This window comes from Tyto alba, unplaced genomic scaffold (genome assembly GCF_018691265.1).
Source record: "Tyto alba isolate M040663 unplaced genomic scaffold, T.alba_DEE_v4.0 Super-Scaffold_18, whole genome shotgun sequence".
In the NCBI taxonomy this organism is placed as follows: domain Eukaryota; kingdom Metazoa; phylum Chordata; class Aves; order Strigiformes; family Tytonidae; genus Tyto; species Tyto alba.
The window spans coordinates 31,072,963-31,090,664 of NW_024881280.1; the positions used below are offsets into that span (position 1 = coordinate 31,072,963).

Genomic DNA, 17,702 nt, shown 5'->3' on the forward strand with positions numbered 1-17,702 from the left:
TGGGAGGTCTGCCGAGATACCTTTAGAAGGCTGAGGAGGGAGGGAAGAGGGAAGGACCCAAGAAGGTAAGTTCAACAGTTTTTTGAAGTGGAACTTCTCAGCACCAAGCCCACCTCCTCTCCTCTGTAGTCTACTTTTAGTAGCAGTCATAGGCGCATCAGTGCAACTGTTAGGCTCAGTGCCAAGCACCAAGTCAAGACCACGTCACTGCGACAGAGTAAACGTAACCTTCTTCCTGGGAGTTACAGGCTCAATTCAGTCTCAGTTTGGTCTCGTACCAGGGTTTTGGTTACACCTCTGGGTTGGGGTTGTGTGTGGCAGGGTTTTGGTAGCAGGGGAGGGGGCTGCAGAGACTGCTCCTGTGAGAACCTTCTCGAAGCTCCATCGGCTCCAGGTTGGACCTGCCCCTGGCCAAGGCCGAGCCAGTTAGCTATGGTGGCTGTGCCTCTGTGATAATGTATTTAACAAGGGGAACCTGGGAGGAGGAGTTGTAAGGGGAATATCTATGCAAACACCTAGGTCGGTGGAAGAAAGGATGGGGCGGGGGGGAGTTCGCCAGAACAGAGACTCCCCTGCAGCCTGTGGTGAGAGGGCAGGCTGCCCCCCTGCAGCCCGTGGAGGTCCACGGTGGAGCAGACGCCCACCTGCATCCCATGGAGGACCCCAGCCCAGAGCAGGTGGCTGATCCCAAAGAAAGCTGGGACTCTGAGGGAAGCCCGTGTTGAGATAGACTGTCGCTGGCAGGACTGCAGCCGGGACTCACGCTGGAGCAGTTCATGAAGAGCCGCAGCTCGTGGGAAGGACCCACACTGGAACTATTCATGGAGAACTGTCTCCTGTGGGAGGGACTCCATGCTGGAGCAGGGGAAAGGTGTGAGCAGCCCTCACTCTGAGGAAGGAGTGGCAGAAACAACGATGAACTGACTGCAACCTCCATCCCCTGCCCCCTGCGTTTCTGGGTGGTGGGGGGAAGAAAGAGATATCAGGAGCAAAACTGAGGCCGGGAAGAATGAAGGGGTGGGGGGAAAGTGTCTTTAAGATGTGGTTGTATTTCTTACTGTCCTACTCTGATTGGTAAATTAAGTGTTGTTGGTGGTGTTCGAGTTAAATTGATGTTCTTTTTCTTCCCCAATCAAGTCTGTCTTCTGTCCGTGACCATAATGGGTGAATCATCTGCCCTGTTCTTGTCTCGATTTTGAGCCTTTTACTTTGTCCTCCCCATCCCTTTGGGGGAAGGGGTGAGTGAGCTGCTGAGCAGTGCTCAGTTGCTCTCCGGGCTTAAACCAGGACACCCTCCAGAACTGGAAGGTTGGCTCTTCAGGTTTTGATCAATTCCCATTTTAGTTTCTAATGAAAATATTTTCTTTCACGTAACTAGATTTACTAGTCACATTTGGCCAGGGCAGTGCAGGCTTCAGGCCGCCTACAAAGCATCTGACTATTAAAAATACCAGTACAAGGAAGTTGGAGCCACTGATTGAATTCAGAAGAACATTGCAGCCAGAGTGCTGAGGGCTCCTGGACTCCCCAGCCCAAGCAGGCAGGTTCTGGGCAGCACACTATAGTTTTTGTTCTGTCGATAGTCCAGTAAAGATGTAAGTACCATCTACAAGATCTTTGCCTGCAACTGGCACTTTGTAGGTCCTTGACCCTGAGTACTCTGCAGACAGTCTGCTATTCAGAGTCTGGGTTTGGGTCCAGACAGATCTGGCAAGTCCAGTTATGACTCATCCGTTTTCTTTAGAACACTTTACTCCTCAAATTTTTGTAGTTTCATAATAAGCCTCCTCTAAGTTCACTGAAAACTGTTAAACACATCTGTTCCTGTGCCTATTGTCAAAAATAAGGCAGTCTTCTGTTTGCCTCCATTTTTATTGGCACCCACTACTTCAGCATACAGACCAAAGTGCAGTCTAAATATTTTCCAATTCTATTTCCAGAAGAAGTTTCAGTTTTGATGACTATTTTTCAGTGCTCTAGTCTACCATTCAAGCCACTTTACTATATTTTTATTCCTATTACAATTTAGTGTTGGATCTATCATATGGCATAGAAACCGAAACATATGGAAGAACAAGATTCAACTCAGTGATTTGCTGGTAATTCTGAAAACACCCTTTTATTACAAACAAAAGCATTGCGCAAATACTTTAATACCTTATAACAATAGAGGAAACTGCTGCAGGAGGCAGAGAAACATTCTTACGTAGAAGTTAATTTTATAACCAACATTTCCTGTGGTTGGTTCCCCCTATGACTATCTGAATGCTGAATCCTTTATTTCTCTTTCTATATGCAGTTTCTCAGACACCTGCACCCAAAAGTTCGGGATCATTCTCACTGCCACTACCTGTTCTCCTGAGAAATAATGTTTGCAGCTCTCATCTTTTATACATGTTCCCATTTAGGAACTAATACTCTTATCCAACTTGCCTTATTTACTCAAAACTGCTAGTACCTCTTACTGTTGCACTATTTGCACCCAGTTGCCACTTTTTTGATTAGGGTAAATATATTATTATTGATAATACTATACTTACTATTCAGGAACCACATGGATTCAGGGTACCTAAGTTGTATATATCAGGATACCTTTGTTTAGTTGTATAAAACCAGTTGCCTCTGCCAAACTTAGCATGGGCTTCTGTCTCTCTGGGCAGCATCGAAATGTCAAATTCTCAAAACCTTGGCATGTCCTTAGCGCCCTACTCCCTAATTTACAAAAGTTTAGACTTGAAGCATTATAAGTCTCGGCTTTTCTTTCTCAGAGGGTTGTGTTTAGCAGTGCTTCCCATCCTAGGGAGTACAGAGCTACCACCAGTCTGGCTTTCACTAGGTCAAGATCAATCATCCAACTTTTTTTGCCTCATAGTCTTTGCAGAAAGCTTCCAAATGATAACATATGCACCATTTTGAGTGTGTTAGGTGCTTCTTTTCCCTGACCCCTTGGACTATTAATTATTCTATCAACAAACATTAGATACAAAGTAGCTGTGCTACAGTGATGGCTAATAGTTACTATTTCATAATGACATAAAATAAATAGTTCCTACCTGTCTTAAATCTGTAAGCCCGATATGGTCTCTACGCCAAAGTTGGTCATGCTGCAATTCAATCCATCTTGCATGATCATCTTGAAATTCACTGGGGGGAAACACAGGCAGCATCTGATGTTGCAAATGAAAACCTTAGGGTTACCCACACAAAAGTACTGCCAGGATTCCCCTTACCTTCATGACACTGGTTGATATTCAAAGTGTATCCAGGCAGCTCTCCCGAAGAGTTAGGTTTTCTTTGCACTAAGGAGACAGAGCAACATTCTAGGTTGTCGGTACAGCAAGGTTCAGACTTGCTCACTTTGTTAACAAACACAAAAAATAGGCGTAAGTAGTTTGTTTCTCCACTACCATTGATCTGTAGTCCATCGGTGCTTGTTGAAATGCCACGTGACCGGGCTTCTAAATTCTGTTCTGTCAGCCATTGATAAAAACCTCTAATAATAGTTGACCATAACTCAAATTTTATGTTATTTTTCCACTTTTCCCACAGACTACTACTTCTTAAATGGTTCTCTCACTAAAACAGATGTTTAACTGCAAGTGTTGAAAACTAGCTTGAGTAACGGGTAAATAGGATTTCGGGTCTATTCCCTGTCAAACACTGCATACAGTTTCTTTCATTCATTCATACAATTCCCACGTGGTACACATGCAAAACTCTCTGCTGCTAAGTTCAGCAGCCACGTGAAGTACTGAGACTAAACTGCAACACTGCTTTCTTGGTAAAAGAATGGTCTTTTCAAAGCCTGAGGCATATTGTTGGGGCTGCTAAAAAGCAAGTATTGAGCCTCCAGGTGTACTTCTCTGGGGACACCCAGACCACAGCCTGTCTCACACACTTCAGCAGGAACTAAGCGAAATCCTCTTTCTTTACTCTCATATTGCACACACCAAATGATGTTAGTTAATTTTTGGTTTTGTCAGGCTATTCACAAATGGTAAAGTACATTCAGAAACACATTTTCTAGTCTTGGTGGCGAGTAACACCCTTTGCTTCAAAAAAAAATACTCACCTTCAAATTTTCTGCTATCTGATGCACATTTTAGTTAGACTTAACGACTGTGCAGGCTAGCAAATGCATCTTCTCATCCACTTGCACAATCTCCTTTTTTCAGCAGACTAGGTAAATGTTTAACTCACACAATAAGCACACAGGCCCTAAAAGACACGTGCAATTGATCTACTCAAATATATGCTCTGTAGGAACACAATAGCTGGGTTTCACTGATGTGCATTAATGTGTCTTCAATCAGGAAATCTGTGTCCCTCTTGTTTGTCCGTTTGACTTGTTTTCACATCTTCATGAAACTTGTTAACTCCTCTGTTGTCCCTGACTCTGCACGTACTTGTCAGTTAACCATAAAAATACCTAAGAGAATTTGGGAATATATTCCCCATAGGTTCCTTCAGAGCAGGGGGTGTAAATCCTAAAATAGACTGGGTCTTGCCAAAGCAAAACTAGACTTTGTTAAAATACACTATGCTAGAAGTAGGTGATTGAAGACTCCTGTGAACACACAAGCTTCCTTCATGGGTCTCTTCCAGCTAACTGAGCATGAGAACCACAATCTGAGATTGTACAGGTTTTAGGGTTGTAGCAAAAAAAGTATTACATTTACACTCATTTCTACATAATTCAAAGGGTAAGATGTTTATACTCCTAATATATGACACCAGATTAATGGTTAGGAAACTAGTTATGTTCGTTATGATCCAAAGTCTGCCAGTCACTTAAGAAAATGGCAAGTTGTCTCTCCCAGTGTAAATCAGAACACAAGGATCCAAGGATCCTTTCTCTATTATCTTAGATAAGGAAACAATGCTCGGGCCACAGCTTCTATTGTTGAAAGCTGAAGCCATATTTTCCTTTATTGATTTAGGGCAAAATTGCAGCAAAATGGAACACTGCTGCAGAGCTTCATGCAGCTGCTACCACTGGTGACCAGAAACTGCCTCCTGAAAATGTGATTATCTGGGCTGCTGTCAGTTTGTAGGGCTCAGCTCAGCTGGCATAGGGTTGAACAGTTTTGAAGCCATAACCTTAGCTGTGAAGTTTCCTCATTTGTGTATTCAGTGAAGTTCCTTCAAGCTTAAGATGTTGAATTGGACTTTTTTTTTAAATGTGGCAAAGCTCTAATCCCTACCAACAGACATGGTATCTTTAAAATAGGAATTATTCTTTCATTTTATGAGCATAAAGAATGGTTTTTCATTTTTCAGGGTTATCAATGTTAAATTTGATCAACATTAAGTTTATTAAATTTATCAGATCAATTTATTCTCATTTCACTCAAAAACAAGTCTTCTGGGACTGTGCTACTACATTCATGTTTTTCTTGACCCCTGTAATTTTCTAGTCAACCTAATAAATGACGCCAGAAACATGGCAAAAGAAAGTGATGTCCCACCCTTTCTCTTTTTTTACCTTGAACTTCTGACTTGGTGTGAATCTGCATCTCTGCTTTAGCAATTTGAGATGTCACTCCATTTTCAGGTGTGCAAACATTTGAAAGACATTCTCATCTCTAGTTAGGTGATCTCGTAGCATACACGGTCAGCTTCTGAAACCACAAGAGCCATCCCAGCTGTGGTACTGTAACATCTGCAAGAATTTACAGTTATAGGAGGAACTCTATTTATTTCTGGGTACAACATTCCACATAGCTGGAACCGTAAGTAGTAAGGGGGCTGTATCATCTTTCCTCAAAGGGGGAAACATTTGTGGATGGTTCCCAGTAAGAACAATCCAAAAAAACCCAAACCAACGCAACCCACGGTTTAAAAGAACTCAAATCAAAATGGCTATAAACAGAGAAAAAGGGGTGTTTTCAGTCTGCTTAAGAGGCCTGGGAAACGTTTTTGATGTTACTGTGGATATTCACAGTAACATTTATTAGCTGACCATCACAGGCTAACCTTTTCAAAGGCAGTTTGGCACTGACTACCAGAAGAAACTTGAGCGCAAGCAATACCAGTTGAAAAATCCAATCTGTGAGAAGCTATCCAATGGCTATCTTAACACAAGAGTAGAGAAAGATTAATTCACTATCAGGGTTCAAGGATGACATACAACATCTGTGAACATTTAAAAAGAAATAAGATTTAACCAGGAATGCCACGAGCTCAATAAGGTGGCACAGAATGACCCTGAATTACATAATATGGGCATTTACTGAATGATAAATGCTCCCCTTTTTATGTATGAAGAAATTAAGCTGTGTTACAATTGTTATTCCCTACAAGGAAAATAAGCCTTTTATCACTTGATACAATTTCCTTCTGCTTGGCAAAATGTTTGGGAGTTTTAGCAGCATGGCTGAACTCCCAATTTGGAATACATTTTTCCGAATCAGCCTTTCAGCGGATCTAACACAACCAGCAAACAGGCACATTTCTTGCACGCTTATGCTGATAACATGCTTTAATGACTACTTGCCACAAAATGTGTTTCAGTGTTAGGTAAGTGATACTTTCAGGTACTGAAATTTAAGATGCCACACTCTTCTATATGCTTGAGATGAAAACAGTAGTCCAAGACTCAGTGTTGCCACTGCTGTAACCAATATGCCATGTGCAAATTACTTTTTTTCTTTTAAATAAAATGCTAACAGCTGTCCATTCCTTTATTTCTTTACTGAAGACTGGTGTCCATATTTAAGCTTTGCGGTGCTGCAAATAAATTCAGCAGTATATAACGCACAACAGAACAGAAATTGTAGGCTGGTAATTCTTATATATTATTTTCTTAAAATGATAATCAGAAGATTTCCACCTGAAAGACAACTACTCAAGGCAACAAACTATTAAATTTAAGTAAATTTAAAAGAAGCCAAAATAAAACAAATAGATACGTTTTTAATTCCTCAAGCCTCACTGCCATATGTGTCTATATGCATATATTTATTTATTTTAAACGTTGAGAAAAGTATGTTGACACAAAGACTACTTTGGTTTGAATGTCTAGATAAATCAGACCTCTCTGAAAGAATCCATGAAACTGCTATCCCTCCTATGTTTGCACTTTTTTCTTCAAGTAGGTGACAAAAAAAAAAAAAATTTAGTTTTATTCTAGTTAAATCTACTCCCAAACTGGGAGTGTTAGGGAGGATGCGGTATCAAGCTTACAAGTATGTCTGAATAAATGAGTTGAGAAAATTATTCTTGAACTTTTATATGCTAACATGGCAATACTAAAGTCAGCAAAACCGGCAGTAAAAAGACATTAAGGCTTAAAATTGTAAAGCTTTCATGAGGTATGTGATAATGTGAAATACTTACAAGGGAAGCATCTTCCATTCTGTCTCTTCCCCTTTATCAATCAGTCACTGCTATATATATTCCAGGTATCCTGCCTTATTAGTAACTATTTATGCAAAATGGTTCAAGAACATGAGTAAGAAGCAATAATAAAATGCAGGCTGAGAATGGACATTTGGTAAAAAAAATTCTACGCTGGTTACTATAACGTGACAAATTACATGGCTGTAACTGGATTAATGCAGGAGAGTTTAATTTACAAAAAAAGCCAAATAAACTGAACTATGCATTCTTTTACAGTGACAATTAGAAAGATCAACCAGTTACCTCCTCCTCTCTGCACAGAATGCAGGACAAGCAAAGAATAGCAAAAAATGAAAGAGAACAGAAAATCCTAACCTTTCTTTTTCCCCCTTGTATCAAGTTAGCCAAATTCATTCCTCACTAGAATTCTGTTCCCTTACCACTAAAGATAACAGTTTGTTAAACCAAAACTAGTAGGACCATACTCTTTTTTTCCTTGCGAAAGCAAGGTCAAAGAGAACAATGAAGTTAAATGAAAAATGAAAATTTTCAACTACTGTACCTGCTCATAAATTCCACGGAGAATTCCCCCCTCCTGCTGCCGTGTGAAAGACGCACACAAATAACAGGACAGACTACATGAGTCACATACTTACATGTGGGAAACTGGTAAGGTAAATATATATGAAACAGTTATCAAACACAAAGTAAATACAGAAGAAAAATTAGAGGAAAAAATATATCCGATAATCTTTCAGTAAAAACAAATCTTAAAGGTTTATATGAGTCTGTGAAACAGTCTAAGAGAAGAAGGAAATGATGTTATTCTACAATTTTCAGTGGGAAAGTACTGCCTGGAACACAGAGCGCATTTGATTTCTAACAATGCAACAAAACCCACCAATGTAGTTGTGGAATAAGTCCTAGAACAGAAACCTCTAAGCCACGGGGATTTTTGCCGTAGTTCAACAGACCCCCTAGGACGTAAGGACTGAAGCCTCTTACATCTCTCCTGTAGCGGATTTTCTTCTCTCCAAACGAGGAACTCTGAAGTTCTTCAATACCTTTGCTCGGTTTTAGATCTCCCTCCTCAAACTCACAGCTTATGGTATAAATGAAGCAGATGTGCAGCATGCAGAAAACAACGGTCTTATTATGTTTTATTTATTGGCATTTATAAAGCTTCCTGGAAGAGAAACGTACATATCAAGTTTTCCGCAATTAAAGAAAAAAATTTGCACAAAAAAGATCTGCTCAGTTAGTATATTCAGAGGATAGTGACCAGCATGAGTCTATTTGTAATTTATAATATGTAAGTCACATAATTTTTTAAAACTAAAAACATTTCCTTCTGTTTTGGCTCAACAAAAGGCAATTTTATTCTGAAGCAGCTATATATCCGTAAATAGACATGACTACAAGAGCAAGAGAGACTGCACAGAAGCCGTTGGATTTCAGTTTTCTTTATATTTGTTACAGAAAAAAAAAAAAATGTACCTACTCCAGTCCAGTTTAAATGAAGATGTACATTTTAAGTACCAAACCGAAACGTTCTCTGCAGAGGTAATTTCAAATTCTCATTACATTTATTATGTAATGCAGAATTTACTTTGGTATACTATGTGTGGCTGCTATCCTTTCGGAAATCAAACTGCCAAATTAATTACCTTGTCTGTAATGGATTAAAAAATTTAAAATAAAAATTCAATATAGTCAATTCACTTCCAAGTTTGCATAAGCCTTCCATGAAACATTAACATACTAGAGAAAAGGGACTAAACCAGTTCTCAAGGTAAATACAGCAATTAAAAAAACTTTGCTAGATTTCACGGCAACAAAAGAAATCCACTATTTGACCTCTACATAAATAAATGCAAAGATTTCTTGCATTATTTTGGTTGATTCTGTACAAGTTTCAGTAATTAATTTTATTTAAATATAACTCTTACAACAATTTAATCCAGGATCTTAATGAAAATGAGAAGGTTGACAGTTCTAATATAGAACTTGCACAACAGTTATTTTAACACTGACTAAACAATGAGTGGCATATAAAAAGATTTACAAATTACGCATTTTAAACTGAAGATGTTTTGTCTCAGATTGACTATGAAGATTACTTTTGAAAGATGACTTTTATCTTTTAGTATGCAACTTCATTCTTTACCTGCCAAACAAAGTGTACAAGTTATCACAGCAAAATTTACAGAATAACTGACTTTGGCCTTGGTCTTACAATGACCTATTTACACATTTGAGATAAGTAAGCATCTTCCCTTCAAAGTCTATACATGTGTTCAAGCTTTAAGCCTGTATTTGGATCTACAAAATCCTGCAAGACAAAAAGTCTCTCAAGTATACATCTTAGACCATTAGGGTACAGTGTCTTTATATACGTGAACCTATCTTTTGCTAATTACCCACTCTTCATCACATGGACACCTCTAGAAAATAAAGCACTCGCTTCCACAGTTAACTCCTTGGTGCTGATGGGTTTGACTGCTGAAAGCAGCTATTAGTTGGGGGGGAAGAACAAATCACTGTGCAAAAAACAGATTAACATATCTCAAATTGCCCCTAAATGTGACCAGTCCTGTAAATAAGAGACACAAGTCCTAGCGTACATTAAGTAAATGTCATAAATTGTGTGTGGGAAGACTGCAGCTGCTCCATAATCACACTCTCATATGCACACCATCTTATTCTTTGGAGTTTGTGTCATTAATTGAACACCTTGAATAAGATCAATTTTGGCTGGAGATTTTTTAAAATTCTTTTTGGTTTTAAATTCTGGTTCTTAAGGTTGCTGCTAATGGCGGATTTTTTTAATGGAAAAATGGATCTCAACACCAAAGAGTTAATGCTGTCTATGCATAACTGAAAACAACTCAGAGCATAACTAAGGTTTAAAAATCCTTCTATTTGTCTTACGACAATCTAGCAACAAGACAGATTTTCTTTTTTTCTCAGTTTAAGATGTAACCCACACCCAAAATGAACGTCTGCTATAACGAAGGCAGTTATTCATGCCACTTTCAGGATTTCTAAAGAACCGCTTAGTTCGTAATTATTAAAAGAAAAAGCAAGGTACAAATTGCAAACAAGTACATGACTTTATACAGAAGGCCTCATTGTGGTAAATTATATACAGCATAGTGTTCTCATTTTCCTTAAAGTGCTACTATCATCATATTGATACAGGATTATCTATTGTTTTAGCAGGTCTTTTAGTACAGCACCAGCACTAGCATCAGGGGACACTGGCAGTGGTGTAAAAGTAGGCAATGCATCAGAAATAGGTTTCATAAGTAGATGTCCAGAACTACTAGCAGGTGTTATGAGAGGCACTGCTGCAGATCGAGGTGCTAAAAATGGATTTGTATCTGGTCTTCTGCTTACTCCCGAGGCTGCACGATCTGAAACGTAAAAAACAAAACCCAACAACAAAAACACGTTGTTAGAAAGCATTCATAAGGCTACCCAATTTTACAGCATTTGTTCACAAACAAATTCTAAAATTGCCTATGACTTTTGCAACATGAAAATCCTATCTTCTTGCCGTGGTAGATGTTCTCAAAGACCTTCCTTCTTCCTATCGTCTCTCATCTTGGAACTCATCTGCCAATGCTGCTTTTGCTGAACGATTCCTATGTCTACACTTCACGCCATCAGTTCCAAAACTGACTGAAGGATCAGGGCACTCCCAGGACCTGCCAACCATACTTGTGCCTGCTGGCAGCTGAAATCCACTAATAGCTCCGGCTACCCAAAAAAAAATCTATACATCTCTGTGACAGGCAGCATGAACAGCCTTTGCCAAGTTCACTTCATGCATGCAGTGTCAGACATGAAATAGCTGTCACATTGCCTCCAGCACTACGCAAAGGCATAAGGGTCCTTGGGCATGCCCTACAAAGCAGCACACAGGTAGGGCTCCCACCCCATGGTGTACTGGCACAACTTCCCCAGGGTCAGTCCCATGAAAACCCCTGTAAATAAGGATCACGGACAGCAAGTCACAGTTTAGTCTTGAGACAAAAACTCAACATTTGCTCATTAGTCAAATTCTAACAGAGTTTTAATAAACTTTTTTTAATCTAACGATCGACTTGCTACTCCTCACCTTCCCCCATCAAATCCTCTCTCAGCTCCAGATGTAACCTGTTCTCAAGGTTCCTACACAAGAGGTAGAGCAGAAACTAAACTGACATTCCCATATCATACTAATTGTTTGGATAGGTGATTTTATTCAGATTTTTTTAAAACAAAAAGTTCTTTCATCATGCAAACATCCTAATTCTCATAAATGCATTTCTGTGTGGATACTATACTGACATTTGTGTCTAGCACTTATAAACTGCTACCATATGGTCTATTTCTAGGAACAAAAAACTTAAAGCACCCGAACAATTAGAAGGATATACATAATGGGTGTCTAGTTTTACAAGCCAGCAGTTTAGCACCTGAATGGATAAAAGGAGCCAATTATTTAGTTCTTCCAGACAAGGAAATTGGTTTTTTTGCCAAGTAAAATAGGTACTTTATCTATTACACTACTGTTATACTACAAGGAAGAAGGGTAAAAATAAACTCAATTTGGCTTTATTAAAAAAAAATAATACTGGTTTCAGAGATAAATTGGAATTTCGCAGTAGACATTTATACTTTGTATCACCAACTAATTTAGGCAAATTGAAAGAGTGTTTTTTAGCATATATATCTCTCCCTGTAAGTCTATATAATACATAGGTTTTTGAGGTTGCTAATTGTTTTGGTCTTTGAGTTTACAGTTGAAAGTTTCAATCAAAATAAGCTTCTGCAAATCAGCAGGACTGTATTAAGGTGAAGTCTTAAATACATGTAAAAAATTAAATATAAACTGGATCAGTTAAACTGAAGATTTGGATATTACTTAGACAAAAGCACATTAATTTCAACATGCATAATCTAAGCATTGTTCTCTGCCTTAGAAAAATCAAAGTTAACACTCATGCACAGCTTACAGAAATTTCAAATCAGGCCATATATTTAACTGATTTTATTTCAGTCCCCTCTAAGCAACCAGGTTCTACATATCAGAGAGGCACAACAAGGCCAGTATTACTTGCATTCTTCACCCTGTGAGACCCAAGCTGATCAACAGGGATGCTGAAAATCAGGACTGGGTTCACTGATATACCGTATGGAGTTCTCTGCACAGCACCTGTTTGGCTCTAACAGGTGCTGTTAAAACCTTTCCATATCAAAGGGAATTTCGTCCCTCTGCTCTTCTGTACTGATTACAAAGTAGGGTCTAGAAGCACTGGAAAGGAAGAGTGGGGGAAGAAAAAAAGAGAAGAGAAAGTAGGAAATGGGGGGGAAGGAAGAAATCAAATTCATAGTTCACAAGTGAGTAAGCAAAGAATCACTGAAATCCCCTTGAAAATTCCACCTTTAGTTATTTACATTCTGCGTAAAGAAGCAAATTTTCCTTGGAATGTTACCTTGCATTTGACTGCTGGATGGAGTACTGCTAGTTTTACCAGTTCCTGCTGCTCCTAAAGGTTTCATATCATGAACAGAGAGCTTGGGTGGAGGAAGGCTTGGGCAAGATTCTGTTTCGAGGAATTTCACAAACAGTTCTGAAAAAGACTGCAAGAGGCTACTAGTTATTATATTTTACTGATGCTCTGTTGAAAAGGATGTAAGTTAAAAATACACACATACATACATAAAACAAAGGTGAGAACAGTCTCAAAAAATTTTGTACCCGTGCCGGTACTTAGTACTGGTGTCTCGGTGAGTGACAAATTTATTTTCAAAATACACAAGGTTTTTGTTGTCTCAGTAAGTGTATTTATGTGAAACTGATAAGCTCTAAATGTAACACACATATTTCCACCATGGTTCCATTACTGATTTAAGCCAACTGTTCCAAGAATCCCATGCTGCTACTGACATCACAGGATTTCCTGTGTCCATGGCTTAAGCAAATCACTCCTTCAGAAACACATAAAAAACTTATACATTTCTCTTAAAACCCATTGCCTGCTTTATTTGACAAAAAGGTCTTGAAAAAAGGAAGCATGGGAATAATTAAGGTGTCAATAGCATCACAAGATAAAATTTTGCTTAGTAAAGCCTGCACTATACTTACACAAGCATTAATTTTCCTCTTCTATGTCTGTAGTTAAATCAGACTACAACCCTCTCGTAGCCTAAATGCCTGCATTATTTTAGTGGGCAGAAAACAATCCCTACACTTCATGATAATTTACAGGAATCAATTCTCAACATGCTTTTCTAGCTCAATTAGCAAAAAACCACAGTTAATCTAAGAAGACCAATCCCTTGGTGCTCTACCCTTGAATGCATTATTTACTGGTCTGCAAAATGGAAAGTTCCATAGATTAACTGCTCCCATGGACCATGCTATGAGAACTGCTGCCTTACAGTATTTGAAAGTTTAAAATATCAACTTTATATGCTGTACATAAGAGGCACTAGCTGCAGCAGCTGAGAAAGCTTTTCAGATTAAATTTAAAGGACATATGGGAAAAATGTCATCGTCTTCTGTACTGTTGAGTATTGCAGAATTCCAGACTCCCACATGTATTTAACCTCCAGCACTGTCAGTTTGCAAGATAAGGTGCATACTGTAAGAAGTCAGTGATCCCAAGAACCAGTGGAACAGTAACTGGATTTCTGTACTAGCCTAACACTTTGTATTGTTTAATTTTCATTAATGCCTACACACTTATTTAGTGCAGAAAAAAACTTTATGCCAAAGCAGTTGTACAAAACCAACAAATAACACAAGACACAGTAGTATCGGTAAAGGAAGCTCAATATACTGAGGGAACCAAACATCAGCATTAATATGCAACTGCCCCACTTCTTCCATTCAAACATGGAGAATGCACAATTACTTCTTACACTATTAAAAATGTTCTGATGAGTTGGCCTCAAAGGGGTACTAGGGACACTCTTTGACCCAGCTCCTCCACCAAGCCAGCCAGTCACCCATCTCGTAACTCCTCTTTGGTCTTCAGATAGTAACTAGAAAGTATTAAAAAAAATAAAAAAAAAAAAGTTAGGAAACCAAAAATAAAACAGTAGGTAAAAGAAACTGCAACACTGTGCTCATTATATTTATTCACCATAACTATGTGGGAAACCTACAGATAAATGCAAACTTTAATTACTGCCAAAACCTTATTCTCTGCCTCCCAAAGACTGGCAGTCTAAAAACCCGTCTCTTTATTTAAAAATAAGCCCCACATTTTTCATAATATCTAGTTGTATATATAAAACTGGCTTACTTTTCCGTAACTACATATTACAACTATTACACAGAACAGCAGAGTTAAATCCTTTCCTTGCTGCATTAGCATTCCTCAGCAAACTGACATCCATTCTATTAAAATCATGTTATCGAAAGATTCCATTAAGATCAGCACATCCCACATAAAAAGTGAATTCACATGAAAAATCAAAACACATACTTTCCCCACAAGAAGTGCAAGGACAGTCACATTTGGTTTAGCAGCAAATCATTCTATTTTCAGGTAAGGATACCACAAACAAATTAAGGAAGTCTAGTTTTCTGCAAAGTACTACCTGATCGAGTTCTTCCTTTTTTATTCCCAAAATACTTCCCATTAACCTTAACACTTCAGGACGTTTATTTTTTGGAGTATGAAAATGTCCAACAAAGAGATTTCTCATCAGGAGCCTGCAGAACAAAGGAAGCTTGTTAAACAACCTGCTCTTACGTAACAGCTGATACTCTAATATTGAAGCATTTATTCCTCATACTTTTGCCTAATTTACATTAATCCAAACAAACAAATCTAATACAAGGAACTGAAAGGGTACCTTCACCAATTTCCGCCACCTACAAGTTATAACATTTCTTATGCAGTGTCAGTTTGGACAGTATTAGGAATACTGCATGCAGAAAGGTGATACTGAATCGTACATGTTCAAGTTTTGATGCAAGTACTACAATCAGGAAAAATGTTTATTCAGATATTTATGTACAGTCCCAAACCAAGAAGTAAGGAAGGGGACAACAGAACCCATTTGCCTATTCCTGTTTCAGTTCTAAAGGGTAAGGAGAAGAGGCAAAAAAAAAACCAAGGAAGAGAGATTTACACAACATCCAGGTGATGCTAGCTACATGAAAGGGCTCGCTGTTTACACCTTAGACATTATAACAGACATTAAGAACTTTTATCTCCATTTGCAGAGCTCACGCTATTGAAGTGTGCTTCTACCTAAGAAACACATCAGTAATCCACATACACATTGGTTTCACTAATCAAAATTACTATTTACAACACCAAGCAATTGAAAAAGGTCATAATAATCAATGTATAATTATAAGATCTCATACAGCAGCCCAGTCCTGCACTACTCTTGCAACTATATTAGTAATATATCTGTACGTTGTGAGGAATAAAACCCAAACACGTATACCAAGTCTCTTACTAAAGACTTACTTGTCCACTTTTCCTTCTGTGCTGTTCATGACATTCATTAGTTTATTTTGTACATCTTCTAACATTTCTCTTCTGATCTCACCTACAAAATGTTATGTCACAGCAAATAAACAAAAATTGAAGCTTTGAATATGTTGCAAAACTTTTATTAATAAAACACACGTTTTAAAATAAAAATATGTTAATATTGTTATGGTGTTTTTTATAAAAAATCAGTTTGATTTTTCATAAAGAAGTGCCAACTTAATAAGTGATTATTATCTGAAATCATAAGCTAAAATTTCCGGAACGATGTAATACAGAGTTAGAAAGAAACCCCTGATCAAAATCTACAGTCCTGTGGTGGCAATCTTTTTCATAATCTGCCCAAACTGCATGTTGGCATCAGGTCTTTTGATCTCAGTACCTAACCTCAAGTATTTCATAAACCCAGCTGTTCTGCACACTCTAACAGCAGGCTGCTAAAGCCATGAAGTACTTAAGAGTTCTTCAGTCTCCCAGGAGAATTACCAGCTAGCAGAGCACCTAGGCAGAGTAACCTGTTGCAGATCTCTTCTGTCAGGACCTTTCTGGCTCCTATTAACTAAACGCAAGCTCGTGAAACGGCACGCTGGGGCACACGAATGCACCCTAGAACCAGTGCTGTGCTTCACAATTCAGTATACTGGCAAGAAAGGCTCTGCAGAGATTCATGCAAGATTCCCCATACTTCTGAGAATACAAATATCCCGTTAAAAATGGAAGAGAGAAAATTCCACAGCTACCATGAATCAAAGACATAACTGAGAGGAAAATGGCAAACACTTTGTTAGGTATCATGGCCTGCAAATTAAGTGAATAGGCCAGTATTACAAATTAACTAATACGAGGTTGCCTAGGAGTGTGCTAGGAGTCACTACACAGATTTTCTGCCTTTTTTCGGATGCTGACCCCAAGTACTGATACTGTTCTGTAGTGGCTGTAATGGAATTGGTTCATCTGGGATATCAAAACTGATAATGACATTCTTGGCCTATACAAAGGATCCTGTTTTCCTCTCCACAAACTTGAAACAGGAACTATTAGAAGAGTTTAGATTTTGCATTCACTAGTGCTGTAACTTTTCAGCTTTCTAAAATTCCTGACATTAATCAGTGATTTGTCTACTGTCTACACACTTGAGCCTCACAACATCTGAGTGTTTAATGCGGGAGCTACAAATGTAGTAGCCCATGTCATTGAAAGGAATCATGGCATGATAGTTATATTCACTCTTGCCCAATAATTTCACAGCACCAACTTCTCTACAATTCTAAAATTCCACTAACACAAATTTCTTCTTAGCTCAAATACAGAATACACCCAATTAACCCAATCATTCTGTGTCAGTAACTGAAACTTACTCTGACCCCCCACCAAACTCATAGATCTCATAATAAAGAAAAAAAATATCCTAAAAGTTTTACTTGCCATAAGTATTTTACAAGATTCTGATTTTAAGGAAACCGGGCACAAAGTTTTCTTGTTATAATAAAAACTAGATAAAAGTATCTGATGTTCAGGTCTACAGAAATTTGTTGAAAAAAAACGGAGTAAACAGTGATAGAAAAACTTCTCACTTAAATCCCCAAACATGGGTTTGAGCACATTGGCAGTAAAACGTTCTCAAACAAGAAAACAAATGTTTACAGGGTACAAAGAATTCTTAGAAGATAACTATGAACGGTTTCACCTTGAGACAGCAAAAATATATTTTTTCACCAAACTGGGGTTCTACAAGATACTACCTTTGAAGTTACTTTTTTCCAAATAAAAGTACAAGCCTTAATCGCCCACAAAAGCTTGACAAATATAACATGGACTGTTCATGTGAAGACCAACTCTACCCTACAGTTACAT

The 17,702-nt window shown here is 38.3% G+C and overlaps 2 protein-coding genes across 2 annotated transcripts in view; both read right to left on the bottom strand.

Annotated features, from left to right (window-relative positions):
* FBLN5 (fibulin 5) overlaps positions 1 to 5,551 on the bottom strand; it is a 76,354-nt gene extending 70,803 nt beyond the window's left edge. Inside the window, exons 1-3 of the mRNA XM_042791065.1 lie at positions 5,486 to 5,551; positions 3,231 to 3,299; positions 3,054 to 3,144 (exon numbers count right to left, since the gene is read on the bottom strand). The gene's annotated coding sequence lies outside the window, so the exon portion shown is untranslated. The remainder of the gene's footprint in view (positions 1 to 3,053; positions 3,145 to 3,230; positions 3,300 to 5,485) is intronic.
* A 2,923-nt stretch (positions 5,552 to 8,474) lies between these two features.
* TRIP11 (thyroid hormone receptor interactor 11) overlaps positions 8,475 to 17,702 on the bottom strand; it is a 34,580-nt gene continuing 25,352 nt past the window's right edge. Inside the window, exons 16-20 of the mRNA XM_033010546.2 lie at positions 15,825 to 15,906; positions 14,941 to 15,055; positions 14,257 to 14,379; positions 12,825 to 12,972; positions 8,475 to 10,757 (exon numbers count right to left, since the gene is read on the bottom strand). Of these exons, the coding sequence (XP_032866437.2) occupies positions 10,549 to 10,757; positions 12,825 to 12,972; positions 14,257 to 14,379; positions 14,941 to 15,055; positions 15,825 to 15,906 (677 nt within the window). The 3' untranslated portion in view covers positions 8,475 to 10,548. The remainder of the gene's footprint in view (positions 10,758 to 12,824; positions 12,973 to 14,256; positions 14,380 to 14,940; positions 15,056 to 15,824; positions 15,907 to 17,702) is intronic.